The sequence below is a fragment of the Elephas maximus genome, chromosome 3, assembly GCF_024166365.1.
Source record: "Elephas maximus indicus isolate mEleMax1 chromosome 3, mEleMax1 primary haplotype, whole genome shotgun sequence".
Lineage (NCBI taxonomy): Eukaryota > Metazoa > Chordata > Mammalia > Proboscidea > Elephantidae > Elephas > Elephas maximus.
In genome coordinates this window covers 29,386,753-29,402,008 of record NC_064821.1, presented here as the reverse complement: position 1 = coordinate 29,402,008, position 15,256 = coordinate 29,386,753, and the positions used below count along the sequence as shown (strand labels likewise).

The window sequence follows — 15,256 nt, the reverse complement described above, 5'->3', positions numbered from 1 at the left end:
TAAGTATTCCAACCCCCATCTTATAAATGGACAACTGAGGCACAGGGAGGTTGTCACACACCAAAGCTCAGGGCTGGCCTACAGAGCTTGTGGCCTTGTCTGAGCTGGGATCACCCACCTCAGTGGACAACAGGGTGATCGTCATCTCGCCATCTGGTTGGAAAGCTATCAACCACTCTGTCCTGGGGCCCAGCCCACCTGGCTCCAGGCAGGCTCGGAGGCAGCGCTGTCCTGTACCTGTTGCACCTGGCTGCAGCCAACAGCAGGCAGGGAAATACCGTTGGAGCAGTGCCAGCTGCAAGGTGTCCCCACTGTCTGCATCCTCCTGGGCCTGGAGGGCTACCATGAGTCCACAGCTCCTGCCTGGCCCAGCCCGGTGGTTGAAGTAGGCAGCAGTGTCCAGAAGTAGGGCAGCCAGGTGGGCAGTTTCATGGGGCCCCTGGTGTTCTGAGAGGTACTCCTCCAAGGAGTCAAGCAGTAGGAGAGCAGGGGCTGGTACCCGGGCTTCATGGGCAGAGCACAGGAGCCGGAAAAGCTCCCGGGTTGAGGGTGGGTACTGGAAGCGGATCTTCTAGAGGAAGGACAAGAAAGGCCAGGTTCAGCACCAGAGACCCACAATCCCAGCTATGGCAGCCTTGCTTGCTTACATACTTCCCTGGATGGGAGTCTCGCTCCCTCCCCAGACAGCTGTTTCCAGGGTGAGGCAGTTTAGACCGACCAAATAATCTTCAATTCGCTCTTTTTCCAGCAGTCATCACTACCCACTAAAATTTGAGAGCAAGGCCTGTCTTTTGCCATATCTCTAGGGGTACCTTTCGATGGAAAACCTGCCCCTAGCGCTTCCTGGTCTTGCCCCATCCTCAACTCCAGTTCCGTTGGAACCAACTCCCGTCTAGGCTCCACCCAAGATTAGCCCCGCCCCCTCCTCGCTCCTGACTCCACCCCTTGGGCATCGTCCCTTGATAACTCCGCCTCATCATTGAATGGTTTCTCGCTCAATTTTAACTAGGTTTCACTTTTGGTCCCACCACTCGCTCCTTTTTGACTCCACCCCACCACGGCCACTCCAGCTCGCCCTTCCTCCGTACTCACCATTGGCCTGTCTACCCGTCACTGAATCCTTGATCCACCCCTCCACTGACCAGTCCGCCTCTGGTCCCGCCCTACCATTACCTGGAGGCGCAGGGGGTCGAGCGCCGCGCCGGTCCTGAGGGGCAGGCTTTGCAGAGGTTTCCTTGACAGGAACAGGACGGGGCCTCGGCCCTCGCCCGCCACCTCCAAGGCCGCCGCGAACAGCAGTGCTGTCTTCCCGGAGCCTGGGCCGCCGAGCAGCAGCAACGGTGGCCCGGCCTCAGCCGCGCTTTCTTCCGCGGGCCCGGCCGCGCTGCCCGCGCTTAGCACTCGCCTCACCGTCTCCGCCATTCGCAGCGTATCTCTATCCAATCGGCTGCCCGTTCCGGCCTTAATCCCGCCCAAGCCGAGGCCTCATTGGTTACAGCATACTTAGAGTTTCCGTTGGTCTGTGGGGGTGTCCATCAAAATTAGACAGTCGTTTGCTAGCCTCTCCCTTGGCGAAGGGGAAGTAACCTAGTTTGAGGGAAGAGAAATGGGGTCATTTTGGAGAGCTCAGATCCTTCCTTGAAGGAGCCTGCTGAGGGAAGCAGCAAGAATACAATTATTGTGAGATAATCAGCTAGTTACAGGAACCCTAGTGGCTTGGTGGTTAAAGCACTCGTCTACTAATTGAAAGGTCAGTGGTTTAAACCTACCAGTCGCTTAGCGGGAGAAAGATGTGGCAATCTGCTTCCGTAAAGATTTCAGCCTTGGATACCCTATGGAGCAGTTTTACTCTGTCCTGTAAGGTCGTTGACTCATAGGGACTCTACAGGACAGAGTAGAACTGTCCCATACAACTGGTGAATTTGAACTGTCGACATTTTGGTTAGTAGCCTAGCTCTTAACCACTGCACCACCAGGGCTCCATGAGTCGGAATCAACTCCATGGCAACGGGTTTGGCTTTTTGGTTATAGAGTCGCTATGAGTTGGAGTCAACTCCACAGCAGTGGGTTTGGTGTTTTGGTTTTTAATCAGCTAGTCAGGCAAATAGAAGGGTTTAGAGTTGTTGGGAGCAGGCCCAAATCACTGACACATTTACTTAAAGTCTCCTAGTCTCAGCTTGCTCACCTGTAAAATGGGCTAATGCTATCTCAGAGGAATATTGTGATGAGCACGAGTCCATGTGTTTCTGCAGATGGCACCCAGTGACAATCAGGAGGTAGAGAGAAAGAGGAACTCTGCAATGAAATCTGGAGGTGAGCCAAGGTGGGACAGATGTGAAGTATGACCCGTGGCCTTGTCTCTCTCTGCACCTGTGCACAGGCACGAGTGTGTGTTTTGGGGCTGCAGGATCAGGGACGTTCATATGCAAAACATCAGCAGCCTTCTCTGAGGGTCTCAGCTGGTTTCCTTATTGGACTGGGGGATTCTTGGGTCCTACTTAGGGTACTATATTCTTTGCCAGCATCATAATTCAAAGTCATCAATTCTTCTTCAGCTTTCCTTATTCATTTTCCAGCTTTCACATGTATATGTCTTGGAATAAGTACAGCCAGAATGCTCCTTAGAAGCGAATATGGAAATACTTCATCTCATGCACTTTGGACATGTTATCAGGAAGAACCAGCCCCTGAAGAAGGACATCATGCTTGGTAAGGTAGAGGGTCAGCAAAAAAGAGGAAGACCCTCAACGAGGTGGCTTGGCACTGTGGCTGCAACAATGGTCTCAAACATAGCAACTATTGTGAGGATGACACAGGACAGGGCAGCGTTTTGTTCTGTTGTATATAGGGTTGCTGTGAGTAGGAACTGACTCCGCGGCACCTACTAACAACACTTATGGTACAGGGAAGTTGGGGCCATAGGGCAAAGAAGGGGACAGGAGAGACAAAGAGACAGGTTGGGAGACTGACGGAGAGACATGTCAGGAATCTTGTTTGTTTTGTTCACTTCTGTATTACCAGAGCCCAGAACAGTGCCTAAAGCATTTTAGGTCCTCAACGTATGCTCGTTAAATGAATGAATGAAGGCAGGCAGAATTGATGAGAATCTGGGAGGGACAGTGAAAGAGGTAAGTGATTCAGTGATTGCTGGCTGGGTCTCCTCACCCAGACTTCGCCCCAGGACTGCCAGTCACGCCCGCGTTGCCCTGGCAACTCTGTCTCCTGGTAACTTCAAAGTGGTCCTGTTGCCAGGAGACCCAGGGTCAGGGCGGAACTGTGATTTCCTAGGCTTTCTTTCTTTCTGGGCCCAGAAAACAGCTCCAAAATATTCCCAATACACCCACTCACACAGTTGGGCATCCCTCTACACCTCTACACACACACACACACACACCATGGCATCTCTGCATATATTCTGCTTCTAAAATCCTCATCACCAGCAGCCCTACCATTTTCAGTCCATCCCCTTACCCCCATCCTGACACAAAGCATTGCTTACACATTTTCTCCCACATTCACATCCCCACACCCTTACCCTCACACAAACACACACTAAGTAAGCCACCACACACACACATATTCCCTCTCAGCTGACATGCTTGCAGCCCTTTCTATACACACACTCTAAGGCACACTGTTACGTGACCCTGTCAAACATACCATCTCAGTCCCCCAAACAGACACACAACCCATGGTTCACCTCACCTTGCAACACTTCACACACATAAGCACGCAGGAGTGACACACACATCACACAGTCCCTCACAGTTACGTACACAGGAGGATGCCAAACACATGCCCACCACAGGCCCCACCTTTGCACTTGATGTTCCCTTGCCTGGAACAGTAAGCTTTCAGATATCCCTGCAGCCTTTTTTTTTCCACTCCTTTCAGGTTTTTGCTCAGATGTCACCTACTCAGAGAGATTTCCTTGACCCCCGCCTGAAATTGCGTCCCCATCACTCTACCTGTTTATCTAGCTTTGCTTCTCTGTAAATAACTTATCACCTCCCACATTGTATATTTATTTTATCACCTCTCATCTCACTAGAATGTCACCTCCACGAGGGGAGGGATCGTTGTATATTTTCTTCACCACCGGGTCCTAGAAAAGGATTTGGCACACAGTAACCAAACCAAACCTGTTGCCGTCAAGTTGATTCCAACTCATAATGACCCTATAAAACAGAGTAGAACTGCCCCATAGGATTTCCAAGACTGTAATCTTTACAGATGCAGGCTGCCACATCTTTCTCCTGTGGGGCAGCTGGTGGATTCGAACTGCTGAGCTTTCAGTTAGTAGCTGACTACTTTAACCACTGTTCTACCAGGGCCCCTTTGGCACACAGTAGGTGCTCATAAAGGTAGGCTGAGTGGGTACATTTGGCATATCTCTCATGCACACAGTCGCTCTTACTTCTCAGAATATCATCTTCATGTCCAAGCATGCTGACCATGGAGGGTGCCCTGGGGGAGTGTAGCCGCCTGTGGGCAGGTTTGGGCTGAGGGGCTGGCCTGGGACTGGATCAAGGGGTGGGGTATAGGGATGTGGGTGGCTCAGGGGCAGTCTTTCCCTCTCCCTAGCTTATCAGCATACTCAAGTGATTAATTTATCCATTTAAGAAACATTTCTTGCACACTTACTGTGTACCAGCCCCTGTTCTAAGCACTGGGGACACAGCAGCAAACAGACAGCAGACAAAATATCTGTTCTAGTGAAGTTGACATTCTACTGAGGGAGACAGATAGTGACCACTAAGTATACTGAGGAATTTAGGGAGTGAAAGAGCAGATGATAAGTATCTGCAAAACATTTTTAAAAAATTGCACAGGGGAGGGAAGTTGGAAGTGCTAGTTGTTTGTTTTGTTTTGCAACTTTAAATAGGGTGGGGTCAGGGCAAGCCCACTGAGAAGGCAACATTAGAAAAGGCTTGAAAGAGGTGAGGGAGTGAACCACACAGATATGTGCTCAGAGTATTCCAGGCAGAGGCACCTGCAAGTGCAAAGGCCCTGAGGCATTGGGAAGGCATTGGCTTTTACTTGGAGTATTTTGAGGAGCCATCAGAGAGTTTTGAGCAAAGAAGAGTTGTAATCTGACTTACATTTTAAATTAGAGTTCAGTTTTGGTCGAGTTGAGTTTGAGATGCTCTGAGACCCGTGGGGCAGGCACATCGAGTAGGCTTTTGAATAAGTACAGTCTGTGCTTTCTATCTAAGGTGATCTGTCCTGGAGTGGGAATGGGGACAAGGCCAGGGACACTGTCTCCACCCTCCTCAGTGGGCCGAGACACTTCCTTGTGCCTTCCAGTTCCCCACTCTACCTTTTTACCCTTTCTCTGCCTGCGCGCAACATCAGCACCATGGACAGCCCCACCTAGCCCGACCCGAGACGCTGTCCGCTGTGCAGAGGGCTAGCTTTTTTTTTTTTTTTTTCTGGCCTGAGTGGAGTCAGCTGTGCATCAGGAGAGAGACCATGGGTCTCAAGGGGTGCAAGCCCTGGAAACAAAAGCCTTGGTGGGTTAAGCAGGGGTCTCCATGGTCCTGTCCCTCCTCTGCTTCCAGCCCTCTCATGGCTCCCATCCCATACACCCACAGTCAACTCTGCCTTCTCCCTGATCCCTCACTCTCTCTCCCTTTTGCTCACTCCACTCCAGCCACACTAGCCCCTGCACTATTCCTTGAACATACAGCATGCACATTCCTGTCCCAAGGCCTTTGCATTTATTGTTTCCTCAGCCTGGGACGCTCTCCCCCAGATATCTGCATGGCTCCCTCCCTCACCTCCTTCAGTTCTCAGCTCCACTGGCTTCTCCTCAGAGAGAGCTTCCCTGACTACCCACTTTAAATTTAAAAACCATTTCCCCATCCCACAATTGTCCCAACTTCTTTCCTAGCTTGAGTGTTCTCCTTATTATTATCAATATCTAACGTATCAGAGATCCTAGTCCCTTAGCTAAATCCTTGAGTCTAGAGTTTGGAATTCAGGTTTTTTTTTTTTTTTTTTCCCCAAAAGGTTAAAACCCATTGCTGTTGAGTTGATTCTGACTCATAGTGACTGTAGGACAGAGTAGAACTGCCCCATAGCATTTCCAAGGCTGTAATCTTTACAGAAGCAGACTGCCACATCTTTCTCCCATGGAGCAACTGGTAGGTTTGAACTGCCAGCCTTTTGGCTGGCAACCGAGTGCTTTACCCACTGCACTATCAGGGCTTTTTTTTTTTTTTCCAAAAAGTAACATGGTGCAAATACTATGTGTTTCATATTACCCCAAGTGGGGCCTGTGGCAACAGGCCAAATTAAACAATTTATCTGCAGTGAAACATAAATATTCACATCAAGTGAAAGAAAGAAAAGCTCTATGTAAACTTGTGTCAGATCAGATCAGGTTTTGCCACAAATGAGTCTGAAAAAAATGTTGGCTTTCAGACCTTTTGGAAATTTGGACTTGTGGATGTATTTGCACTTTATTTCTCTCGCTTATTGTGTCTCTTGTGTTAGAATATGAGCTCTATGGGAGCAGGGATTTGTGTCTGTTCTCTTCAGAGCTATAGCTCTGGTACCTAAACAGCACTTGGCACACAGTAGACACTCTGTAAGTGTTTGATAAATGAATGTGGTGGAAGGGAGGAAAGCCGCCTGCCCCCTCCTGGTTCCTAGATGATTCTGTGCCCCGAATGGTCTGTCTGAAGCCCCTCAGACCAACACTGGGGCCTGTGGCTCCCTTGCTCCCCTCCACTGCCCAGCCTCAGGTGAGTCCTTGGGGTTGGGGCTCAGCACACCTCACAATCAATCAGCACCCCTGCTCTCATCCATGTAGCTAGGGGTCTTGGCTGGGTTCCTAGTGCCCCTCAGCATCCCCCTTCCTTGTGAGTACCTCCAGATCTTCTCGCTGTATTCCCTGTGTCTTCCATGCCCTGGCTGCATTCAAACATGGGCCAGCTGCTCTGGGGGGCACAGGCACGAGGTCTCTCTTGCCGCCTGTTTGTGTGCCTCACGTGGGGTGTGTGGGGCTGTCCACACTTGACATATGAAGAAACAAGGGCACAGAGAGGTTAACTTTCCTGAGGTCTTACAGCCAGGAAATGGCAGAGCCAGAATTCCAACCCAAGTCACTGGCCCCACGGCCTGACACTGGCTCTCCGCAATCATCCCCTGACACACCATGAAGATACACCCACACTCAGCCTCACCAACACCTAGTCCCATGGTTAAAGTCTTCCACACCCCACCACATTGGGGAGGAAGGCAGGTGGCCAAAATTGTGTTATAAACAGGTCTTTATTAAAGATGAGAAGCCAGATCTTTATTAAAGATGAGGAGGGGGCAGGAGAGGGGGCAGTGTCTCTGCTGCCCACTGCCTTTGGCTGCCCAGGGTGGGTGAGCCCTCCCTGTTCCACCCCTGCCCCCATAATGGCACATCTGGATGAGGCTGGGGCATGGGGGGCAGTGTGCAGAACAAGGGTGCATTCTAAGAATAACACTTTTCCCACAGCCCTAATAAATAACAGAGGGTTTGGGGTGACCTGGGCATAGGCAAGGGGAGGCACAGCACCCTGAACCCCAGAACCTCTGAACTGGGGAAAGCCCGATATAAACAGGGAATTAGGAGGGCCTGGGAGAGAGGTTGTACACGGAGGGACTGAGAAGGGAAGGGGTCCCCAGTGACCCCACCCTGGGGGAACCTGCCCCCCACCCTCTGGCTAGACCCTGTGATTCTGAGGAGAGAGGACCCAATGACAAAGGATTGCCCCATCTCTCTCCTCTCCTTTGCACATGCTTAGACATGGGTGGTCCCCCATTGGCTGGAATCATACCCACCCACCCTAGAAATTCTGAAAACCAAGGGCTCCTATTGGCTGTTCAGACACTGACTACTGGCTGGAGTTGCCCTCTTGCTTGAGGATTCTAAGATGTGAAGAGGAAGCTCCCATTGGCTGGTGTAAATGCCCTTTGTTTAGAATTCTGAGAACTGGAGGCTCCTATGGCCAGGGAGCCTTTAGCCCTTAAAAGGGCAATCCCAGGGCGGGGCCCACCTCCCAGTTATGTCCACTTAGACTTCCAAGAGGGCAGGGAAGGCAGGGGGATCTCCCAAATGTCCTTCCTGCCATCCTCTGGCATCTGGGCCTGGCTGGTTTGGGGGCTTAGGGCTTTGGCACTCACAGGGCACACACACGCACACAAACTCATGGCAAGGAAGAAACGGGCTGGGCAGATTCTGGGTGGGTGGTTGGGCCTCACAGCAGGTGGTCGCGGCTGGCAAAAAGGTAGGGGCTGAAGTTGTCCCGGTGAAAGGGGGAGGAATAGAGTCCACTGAGGGTGTACAGGTCCCGCAGGAGGGGCGTGGGCAGCAGCAGCTTCCGGCCACGTCCACCACCCCCGCCTGGCCCCCCAGGCCCGGGGGAGGAGGGTGAGGGGCCCTGGATGGGGGTCGGTGCTGGCAGGGGCAGCGGCAGCGGCAGGGGTGTGGGCTCAGATCTCAATCGAGGACGGGGAACGCGGGGTGATGAACACATGGCTGGGGCCCTGGAGGACACGCAGCTGGGGATCAGGTGGCCACGGCGGGTGCAGTTCTGCGGCTCTGAGGGTCAGAAGTCAGAGGTCAGGGGGTCCAGAATGCTTGGGAGGGGGCCATGAGGCATGGGCAAGACCTCTGTGGCAATACCACCCACCTGGAAGCCCCCTCCACTTATCTCCCACTCCCCCCACACTCACTGGATGGGGTGAGCCGTGCCGGTGTCGAATGCGGCCTGCAGGTTTCAGGTTCCTGAGACAAATAGGCAGAAGGAAGAGGCTAGCGGGCCCCCTGGGCCCTGGGCCCTGCTGGCCACAGCACAGGGGCTCACCGGGCAGAGTTCTCAGGGTGTCTCCTCAGGCGGAGGGAGGGAGTGTAACCTTCCAGTCGCAGGGATTATGTCCACAGAGACCTGGGATCCCTCCTCCTCCCCAAGGCTCTGAGATGCCCACCTCTTTCCTGATTCCCTGCATCCATGGTCTCCCTCCACCCATCACCCTCTCCAGCCGGGAGCAGTCCCCGGCCCCCCTTACCTGGGCCACACTTAACTTTTCGAGGGGGCTGTCCATGGTGGGGGCTTGGCCCAGGTCCTCCCAAGGGGAGAGCCTTCGGCCAGAGGGCAGCCGACTCTGGAAGTTGTGCACAACGCAGGTGACCTGGGGCAGAAGGAGAGGGCTGTGTTGAAGTAGAGGCCAACTGGGTAGGAGTTATGTAGATACCACCCCCATTTTGCAGATAAGAAAACTGAGGCTTGGGTTTTCAAATATAGCTAACACTTTTCTGGCACTTACTATGGGTCAGGGGCTTTCATTTCCACCTTACTAAGAGGTAGGTACTATTATTATCCTACAGGGCCAGGACTAGGGTGAGATGTGGGAGACCAAGTTGTGCAAGGACATTAATTTTAATGTTTGAAAAATATTTTGTTGAAATATTATTTCTCTTGATTACCAAGTGTTTTTATGCTCAAGGCGAGTGCCTCACTTGCCTCATTCTGGTCCCATCCTATCATCCCATTTGACAGGTGAGAACATGTAGGCACAGTAAAGTTAAGGGACTTGCCCAAGGTCACAGAGTCCACACTCTTAACCGTCCTGTAGTCCTGTCTCTTGGGTCTGGGAGCTGATGGGGACTCACCAGGAAGGTGGCAATGGCTGCTCCAGTTAGGAAGCCTGCCAGCACGTCGGACCAGTGGTTCCGGTACTCCGCCACACGGACTACGCCAACCAGGAAGGCAGGGCACAGCAGGGCCAGACAGAGCGAGGGCTTGACTAGGCGGGAGCCCTTCACGCGGAATACGAGAGTCACATACATCTGCAGGGGAGGGAGTGGGTCAGGGGGCTAGTGCTCTTGGAGGCACAGTCACCAAACCCAAGTGGACACCAAATTCTGGGCTCGGGGTACTGGCCAGAGCCCCAAACTCCTCGTGGGGCTGGAGGGCATGGCCAGGGGCTCCAGCAAATGGAGCCACAGATGACAAAAGTTCAGGGACAAAGTCACAGATGGGGAAGGACGCTTGCTGAGTTAGGATGTGGCCACAGACACCAGAGGATTGAGTCAGATCCAAAGGGGGCAGATCCAGGAGCTCCAGGAGGTGCAAGCCCCACCAGGCCTCTGGGCTAGGAGCATCAGGTGACAGAAAAAGGAGTCAAAGCAACAGGGGACCTGTACAGCCAGGGAAAGCAGGGGATACAGTCTGAAAGTTTTAGCACTGTCAAGCAAGCCAAGGGTGTGGCCAAAACAACAAAGGTCAGGGTCAAGGCCCTGGGGGGGGGGCGGCAAGAGCTCCAGTGGGGCGGCTTCAAAGGCCCACTCACCTATTCTGCCAGCCAATATCCAGGACCTACAGCACCATGAGGGCATGATGCCAGGCTCCAGGAGGTGGAGACTGGCTCCCTATGGATTTGGATTGATCCCACAGGTCAGAGCCACCAGCCTTTCTGGGGTGTGGCATTACTATCTTGGGGACACCAAGTAACAGCAGCCAAGAATTCGGCAACAGACTGACTCGGGGGTGTGGCCAGGATTCGAGAGGAGTCAGAATCTACAAGTGGGCAGCCTCCCCCCGGGGGTGGTGTCACAGCGCCCAGGCGTGGCCACACTCCCCATAGAAATCAGAGGCTCCAGCCCTAGTGGCCTCTGGTGCTACAGCCCGTTGGCGCCGGCACCCCTGGCTGAGCCCGGCAGCACCCGAGGCTCACCGCGGTGTAGGTAACGGCGTAGGCGCAGAGGGCCGCGTCCTTGCAGGGGAAGGCTCGGCGTGCTGCGGCCACGAGACTGGGGCTGCCGGCGCAAGCACCCTGGTCGGTGACAAAGCGGTCGGGCCCTGGCCGGTCAGGCGAGGGCGGCGGGCAGCCCAGAGCTGTGTAGTTGGGGCGGCAGACTGACAGAAAATGCGGCGTGGGGTTGCCGGTCACCACCTGCCCCGCGTTGGCGAAGATGGTCGTTGTGAAGAGGCCAAAGGCATAGACCCCTAGGGGGTGGAAGAGGGAGTCCATGCCTGGGGGCCTGATGTCCCAAAGGCCTCCTCCTGAGGACCCCCTTATGGCTCACTGGGCCCCTCGTCTCCCTGTTCCTGTGATTGCTGTTAAAGCATACTTGGGACCTCCAACGCTGTTCCCCATTATAGCTGGGCCAAGGTCCCCCTTTCCCCTTGGGACCACCATGATGGCACTCTGGGTTTCCTACTCCTAGAACCCTCATTTATGGTATATGGGGCCTCTGTCCCTCTAGGAGCGCCACTACCAGGAGTGAGCCCCCCCATTATTACATCAGGATTGGGCCCATGCCCCTGTTCCTAGGACCACCCCAGTGGCATTTCTGGGCTGATCACGCTCCCCCTTGGGACCCTAGTAAGTCTAAGCTGGATCTCCATTTATCTACCACAGGGCCACCCATTATTGCTGGGACCCCATCTCCCTGCCCCAGGACCCCATTGTGTTGGCCTAAACTTATGTCCCCCTTTTCTGCCTGACACTCACCTTATGACATTTTTGGATCCTCCTCCTACAGTTGTCCTCCTGGCCAGGCTAGGCCCCACCCATGCCCCTGGAACCTCCATTATGTCTGGCCTGAACTCAAGTCCCTCTTGCCCCTGAAGACCCCATCATGGCAATCTTGGGCCCTCTTCCCCCTGGGGTTATTATGGCTGAGCTGGGCCCTCCTCCTTCTGTCTCTGCTCCCGCTCATTACTATAGGGCTGACCCTTGGCCGCATCACTCACCCAGGAAGCGGACAAGCCTCCGCAGTGGGGGGCTGAAACGACAACAGGCCCCAGAAACGATGGTGCTTTCCCCAATGATGGGGACGGCAGAGGGTGATGCAGGGAAAAAGGCACGTGCCAGTTCCCCCAGCAGGATCTGTGGGCAAGACCAAGGCGTGCTCTTTCTGGCCTTCTAACCCCCTCCACCTAGCCCTCCTGCCTCCTGTGAGGTCCACCCCACAGCCTGACCAAGACCACCCCAACGCCTCACCGTGAGGGTGGGCCCAGCGGTGACCAAGGCGTAGATGAGGGCAGGGGGTGCACGGCTGGTAGCCTCAGGCCCTGGGTAGGGCTTGGCATAGGTACTGTCATAGCAGAAGAATCCCTGGGTGTGCACGGGGAAGGTGTCTGTGAACTCCAGGCGGTAAGCAAGCAGGACCACGATCCCCAGCAGCACCGACTTCAGGCCAACCAGAGAGGGGAGAATGGGGAGAGAAGAGAGAGGTTCAGGGCCTGAGCTGAGGCAAGGGAGACAGAGACACAGAAATGGAGAGAGAAGAGGGACAGAAACTGGGAGACGGAGACAGGCATAAGCGGCAGAGACGTATTAAGACTGAGGTAGAGAAAAAGGCATAGACTAATAGGGGCAAAGAGAGATGGGGAAGCGGGAGAGAGAAAGGTCAAGGCTTGGGAGAAACAAAGAGATAGGATGGGGGAGAGGGTGTGGTCTGGGCTCAGAAGTAGTAACAGCAGCACTACGACAGCCCTAAGAGAGTCCTGGTGGCGCAGTAGTTAAAAGCTCATCTGCTAACAAAAAGGTTGGCAGTTCAAATCTACCAGGCACTCCTTGGAAACCCTATGGGGCTGTTCTACTCTGTCCTCTAGGGTTGCAATGAGTTAGAATCGACTCAACGGCAGTGGGGTTAATAGCCCTAAGACAAAAAACTAAGAGAGAGGGTTATATTATGCCCATTCTACAGGCGAGGAAACTGAAGCTCAGGAGAGTATGAGAGGAGCTCAGGGTTCTGAAGAAAGGAAAGGCAGAGCGGCATTGGAACTCAGCCCAAGTTCATCACCACTTCTCAAGAGAAGAGACAGCAAGGGAGATAGGGAGTGAAAGATCAGGGAGAGACAGGACTGGTGCCAGGGAGATGGCAAAACAGGTACAGGGAGAGATCTGGCAAGGATGAGGGTGACTGAGGATGAGAGACATGGCAGAGATAGAGATAGGAAGGCAGGGGCACCCCTCAGGAGGGGCTGGAGAGGGGTCGCTGGGGAAGGATGGGGGTCCTCACCTCCACGAAGACAAAGCAAGGAATGATGGAGAAACTCCTCTTCAGCTGAGGTCTCCCTCCCGCCATGGTGAAGGGTGGCCCTGCGGAGGTGGGAAGGGGTGGGACCGCCCAGGCGGGCCGCGGGGGGAGGGTCACCGGGATCCAGGCCCCTCCCCCGAGTCTGGCTCCGCCTCCAGAGCCTTCTGGCTATGCCTCTGCATATCTAGTCCCACCCCTTTGGCCCCTGACCCTGGCCAGGGGAGGCACCTGCCTCCCTTGATAGCCCGCTTTGCCTCTGTCCGGGACCCCAGAGATTCTATAGTGGTTTCTTAACCCTATAACCCACATAGAAGATTCCGATCCCACGCCTTTTAGGAGCTCTCCCTCCACTACCCCCAATCGGGACCCCGCCCCCCTTGGCCTTTAGAAGGGACTCCTCCAGCTTTATGGGGATCCCTCCCCCAGAGCGCTTAGAAGGGTCCCCAACCACATCAGCAATTAGGTGACCCCAACCTCTTCCCCCACATGCTTTACATGAGGTCCCATGCTCCACACTCCCCTCCCCCAGCTCCTGCCTCATCCCCTCCCCCACGATATCCGCAGGGGCCACTCTCCCCCACCCCATCTGTGTGTGTCTGGTGCGGGCTGATGGCCAGGCCCTCCTTCTCTCCCAGCTGCCTCTTCCTCTCTCCCTCCCACCCCTCTTCTCAGCCCCGTCTGCCTCCCTTTGTCTTGCGGGGGTTAGCCCGTGTTCTCCCCCTCCCCCCCAGCCTAACCTCAGTCCCCAGCGCTCCAGTCACACTGGCTTACACCCATTCTCCCAGCCTGACCTCACCTGTGAAAGCGTCCTATGGCTTCCCACAGGCCGCGGCCACGCCCACAGACTCACAGCCGCCCCTAGCGGCCAGCGGGCCAGGGATGGTCACCCCCATTGCAGGGCTGCAGAAACTGAGGCCCAGGAAGGCGAGAGTTGGCACTCTGGGTCCAGCGCCCCATCCACGCGGCTGGCTATGCAGTGTGACATGTGGGGTGAGGGTCACCAGAAGCCCCAGATGCCCACCCAGGCACAGTTCCCTCACCTTCCCAGAGACACAACTACTCAGGGCAGAAGTCCCAGGGTACAAAATTCAGCCACAGCATCCCTCCCAAAGACCACAGACTCACACTCACATGCACACAATGGTACAGAATTCATCCATCCCACCATGCTGATGGAGAGCCTGCTGGGCTCCAGGGGCTGCGCTGGGTGCCAGCCCTGTGGTGAACAAGACAAGCTTGCTCATTCAGACAGGTGCCCAACACCCACAACACACGTAAATGCACACAAGCACACACACACAACGTGCACACGACCTGTCACAGACACCCACGTACATAGTCACAGGGGCACACCAGAAAACCCACCACACACTTCACAGCCCCACATACAGCCCCACACAAGCGCTCACTGCGCCAGGGTCAGGGATGTAGACTCAGGGCTGCCAATACACTTGAGAGTCACACCTCACACACAACGGGGGTCACAGAACCAGCCACAGCATCGCACCCTCAATCACAAGGCACTCAATGACAGCCACACACATTCACTATCTCTTATGCACACTGACAGTCATAGGAGAGACACGGTGCCATACACAACCACAGCCACATGGCCACGCAAGGGCACATGCATGGACCATGAGACAGACTCATACGCAAAGCCACACGGCCGCACAAGAAAGGTGCACGTTCACAGACACACGCTAGAACCTAAGAACAGCCACAGGCACACCATCAGAACAAACAGCCAGCCACAAATGACAATCGTATGCTCACAGCCATACAGATACCAAAGACAGCCGCACAGTCACAGCGCTAGCAGTTATACTGCCACTCAATGGCAGCCACAACATCACAGCCACACACACTCCACCAGGGTGATACCCACGACGACCACACAGTAACAGTGGCAAGAGACACAGCTACACACACACACAACCACCCCAAAAGCCACACAATCACAGTTATACAACCATACACTGATAAAAAATGACAACCACATAATCAGTTACCCCACAGCCACCCTCACCACCGTCGCCCGGAGTCCCCTCCCCCAGCCCAGTCCCCAAGCCCTAGCTCGCCGCCTCCCCTTGCCCTCCGCAAGCTGTACCCAGAGGGATCGGACCCTCAGGAACCCAGGCCCCAGCTGGACAGACAGACCCAGGGTCAGTAGCCCGCGGGAGAGGGTGCAGGGGCGCCCCAAGGCCCTCTCCCTCATCAGGTCAAGGA

At 54.5% G+C, this 15,256-nt stretch overlaps 2 protein-coding genes across 3 annotated transcripts; both read right to left on the bottom strand.

Annotated features, from left to right (window-relative positions):
• Positions 1-65: 65 nt before the first annotated feature.
• On the bottom strand, positions 66-1,422 carry SWSAP1 (SWIM-type zinc finger 7 associated protein 1). Its single transcript, XM_049876931.1, has 2 exons — positions 1,174-1,422; positions 66-571 (listed from the first exon to the last, which is right to left on the bottom strand). The coding sequence occupies exons 1-2, from the start codon at positions 1,420-1,422 to the stop codon at positions 68-70; spliced, it is 753 nt and encodes a 250-aa protein (XP_049732888.1). The 3' UTR covers positions 66-67.
• Positions 1,423-7,267: 5,845 nt separating this feature from the next.
• On the bottom strand, positions 7,268-13,909 carry PLPPR2 (phospholipid phosphatase related 2). Of its 2 annotated transcripts, none has more exons than XM_049876925.1 (9): positions 13,824-13,909; positions 13,010-13,089; positions 11,986-12,174; positions 11,736-11,871; positions 10,714-10,985; positions 9,650-9,826; positions 9,046-9,168; positions 8,713-8,764; positions 7,268-8,578 (listed from the first exon to the last, which is right to left on the bottom strand). In XM_049876925.1, exons 2-9 carry the CDS (start codon positions 13,073-13,075, stop codon positions 8,235-8,237), a joined length of 1,359 nt encoding a protein of 452 aa, XP_049732882.1. In that variant the 5' UTR covers positions 13,076-13,089; positions 13,824-13,909; the 3' UTR covers positions 7,268-8,234. The 2 variants fall into 2 exon arrangements, with proteins under 2 accessions (XP_049732882.1, XP_049732883.1); XM_049876926.1 differs by having other exon boundaries at positions 8,456-8,578; positions 9,062-9,168.
• Between the last annotated feature and the right edge of the window lie 1,347 nt (positions 13,910-15,256).

What these genes read in the sequence shown, in the direction of transcription:
- SWSAP1 (XM_049876931.1), bottom strand. Translation starts at nt 1,422, where the DNA reads ATGGCGGAGACGGTGAGGCGAGTGCTAAGCGCGGGCAGCGCGGCCGGG. An exon ending in TCGACCCCCTGCGCCTCCAG is followed by an intron (nt 572 to 1,173) that starts GTAATGGTAGGG and finishes TCCTTCCTCTAG; the next exon opens with AAGATCCGCTTCCAGTACCC.
- PLPPR2 (XM_049876925.1), bottom strand. Translation starts at nt 13,075, where the DNA reads ATGGCGGGAGGGAGACCTCAGCTGAAGAGGAGTTTCTCCATCATTCCT. An exon ending in AAAAGTTAAGTGTGGCCCAG is followed by an intron (nt 8,765 to 9,045) that starts GTAAGGGGGGCC and finishes TATTTGTCTCAG; the next exon opens with GAACCTGAAACCTGCAGGCC. An exon ending in GGCACGGCTCACCCCATCCA is followed by an intron (nt 8,579 to 8,712) that starts GTGAGTGTGGGG and finishes TCTGACCCTCAG; the next exon opens with AGCCGCAGAACTGCACCCGC.